At 56.1% G+C, this 2,665-nt stretch overlaps 2 protein-coding genes across 2 annotated transcripts in view; one reads left to right on the top strand and one right to left on the bottom strand.

The window, feature by feature from the left end:
- The window catches only part of LOC113213110 (nitric oxide synthase, salivary gland), an 88,233-nt gene that overhangs the window by 36,797 nt on the left and 48,771 nt on the right, over window positions 1-2,665 (bottom strand). Inside the window, exon 2 of the mRNA XM_052269570.1 lies at window positions 629-894. Coding sequence (XP_052125530.1) covers window positions 629-894 — 266 coding nt within the window. The remainder of the gene's footprint in view (window positions 1-628; window positions 895-2,665) is intronic.
- Window positions 915-2,665, top strand: part of LOC113213114 (cilia- and flagella-associated protein 299-like) — a 6,796-nt gene continuing 5,045 nt past the window's right edge. Inside the window, exon 1 of the mRNA XM_052269574.1 lies at window positions 915-1,353. Within this exon, the coding sequence (XP_052125534.1) occupies window positions 1,199-1,353 (155 nt within the window). The 5' untranslated portion in view covers window positions 915-1,198. The remainder of the gene's footprint in view (window positions 1,354-2,665) is intronic.

Here is a 2,665-nt window from a genome sequence, read left to right as displayed (position 1 = left end):
GGGGGCAGAGAGGAGCGGGGCGCTGTCAAGTGATGACGTAATGTTCCGCCAGCTGATAACGGCGAGCCTCTCCAGACCGGGACAAGAGACCCCCCCCCTCCTCTCTCCACCCCACAAACGCCGCGCGAGGACCAGCAATTCGGCAGGGCGTGGAGTGGCGCGGGGAGAGTGGCGGGGTTGGAGAGAGAGAGAGAGAGAGAGAGAGAGAGAGAGAGAGAGAGAGAGAGAGGGAGAGAGGAGAAGAAGCGGGCTGCACTGTGCCGCCTTTAAAGACATCCCCGCCAATCTCAGCCTAACAGCGACAGACGCGCGCGACCAAAGGGAGTAGAAGTAGTCAGACTGCCGCGCGCCGCGCGCCCCGACCGGGCGGGGCGGGGGCAGGGCCCGCACCGGGGCTCGAACTGGCTGATTCAATTTGCAGGAGCGGGGCGGGGCGGGGCGGGGCAGACTGCCTGCCCAACCCATTTGTGCGGATAAGCTGTTTTGGCAGCGGCGCGCTTTGAAGCGACGACGCGCGCCTTTGCGCTGCAACAGAACCAAACGAGGCGAAATGGGGAGGACGACAGCGGGGTGGCCATGGCCAGGGATGTTTCGCCTGCTCGCCGAGGATAGCGAGCTACTGACTCACCTTCTGATGGAGGTGAAGTACTGGTCGAGGAAGTCCTTGGCGTGCACCAGCACCTCCTCCTTGGGCCGGCAGGTGCCCGTGGCGGCGGCGGCAGCGGCGGCCGCGAGCTGGGGGTTGAGCGCGGGGCAGCCCGACGCGCCGCCGCCCGCCCCCGAGGCCGCCCCCGAGGCCGCCGCAGCCGCCGCCGCCGACGCCGACGCCAACCGGTTGAGCGGCGGGAACATGATGCTCCCCACGCAGGCCTGGGACTGCTGGCACGGCGGCGGCTGTAAAAGAGCAGGTGGGCGATTAACAAACAGCGGGCCTCATGTACAGTCAGATCAAAAAGTAAAAGAAAAATCATGTTGTTTTCGTTAGGTTGGCACTGGCGGGCGCACTGCACTGCCGCGTAGAGGGGCGCTGCCGGCGGTACCAACCTATTGTTATTGGTAAACAATCAGCAGGCGCCGCTCGCGCGGCCCTCGCGCAGAAACGGAAGAAACATCAAAAACATTCGGAACACCCCAAGTTTTTTTTTTGTCGAAAATTTAAGAACGTGAAATTTTTTAAGATCAACAACAGTAGTTCACCATGTCGACCATCATGCGCGAGTGGCAGCTGGAGCAGGACAGGAGGCTCATGAAGTTTAACACGTACGAGGACTACCTGGACTCGCTCGTCGCGGACCAGGACGTGTTCTACCTGCGCGGCGCCGAGCCCAGGATCCTGGCCGAGCTGGGCTACAGGTAGGGCCCGGCCCGTCTTACAGCAGAGACAGCTCGACTACTCGTCAATCAACCTCGTGGACCTCGTGGAGAGGGCGGGTTCCTTTCGTCATGAGCACTTCGCCGTGTTCACAATCACCATCGAACTTTAAGCGGGGGTGCCATGATATTTGTACCTCGCCGGTGGCGGGTGCAAACCTCACGGCGATAATTCTTGAGCAGTCTTGAAGGTCCCGTGAAAAGAGTACCCCGCCCCTCTACCTTGTCCAGGTGGTTTATGGAGAGCTCTTGAAGGCCCTGGACGTGCCGCGTGATGACCCGTGAGTGAGGTCCATCTTTATGAATGAGTGGAAGGGGGTTGAGGGGTTCGCGGAGGATGGGCCTGCGGACGGGAGAGCAGCACTGCGGAGAACGTTTCGGATAACCTTAGGGGGGAGGCTCAAGCTTGAAGGGAGCGCCAAACTACTTACTCCCCAGTCGGAAGGCACACTAGAAACACAACAAGCAGGCCACGAAAGCCCTGCTGAGCTTAATATGCCTTTAGAGGAAGCAGATGCTATTTTAGGACGATTGGAGCCTCGTATTTCATACCCCGAAAAATGTGTTCTCGATATTATAGTTTATTATTTTTTGTATAGTTGATTTTCTTATTGTGTGCATTCTTATTGTTTTTGTAGAAATGCTCTTTAACACAAGCGTAAATGCACACAAGAAAATCATGCGAACAAAAAACGCCATTAAGTCAACAACACATTTATTAGGGTGCGTTAGTGCGTAAGTAGAGTGAGTTCATTTTCCGAGTAATAAATTTCTGACAAGAGCAATAGTTTCTTTTACAGCATTATACACGCTATTTACAGTAAACTCGAAACAGCCGCACAATTTTCACGGTATATAAAGAGTACATAATATCGTCATAACAAATGAACTTGATGAGATAAAGTAAATATCGTACTCATTTTGACCACACGAAAAAAAAGAGAGAGAGGCCTCCATCATCCAGTGTCTGCACGGAAACAAAACGCACAGGGGTCCCGGGGCCGCCCTTCTCATTTCACACCGCAACAAGTGTGTGCTTTTAATCATCGCACTGACGGCGGCTCCACTAGCCGTATCGCACGTCCTGCTCCAATATCGCTGGGCACACACACGCATCCATAAACACACACACACGCACACACTCAACACACACACACACACAGACACACAGACGCGCGCACGCAGGGCCGTACTACTACAGCTCCACCCTCCCCCCAACCCCCCCGTTATGTAGGGCCCCAAGAGCTGCTTGAATGGGATTCTCGCACGGCTTATGAATGGCACTGTTGTGGGG

This window comes from Frankliniella occidentalis, unplaced genomic scaffold (genome assembly GCF_000697945.3).
Source record: "Frankliniella occidentalis isolate FOCC.00 unplaced genomic scaffold, Focc_3.1 Scaffold95, whole genome shotgun sequence".
In the NCBI taxonomy this organism is placed as follows: domain Eukaryota; kingdom Metazoa; phylum Arthropoda; class Insecta; order Thysanoptera; family Thripidae; genus Frankliniella; species Frankliniella occidentalis.
The sequence above is the reverse complement of the archived record's forward strand: the minus strand, read 5'-3'. Positions and strand labels throughout refer to the sequence as shown.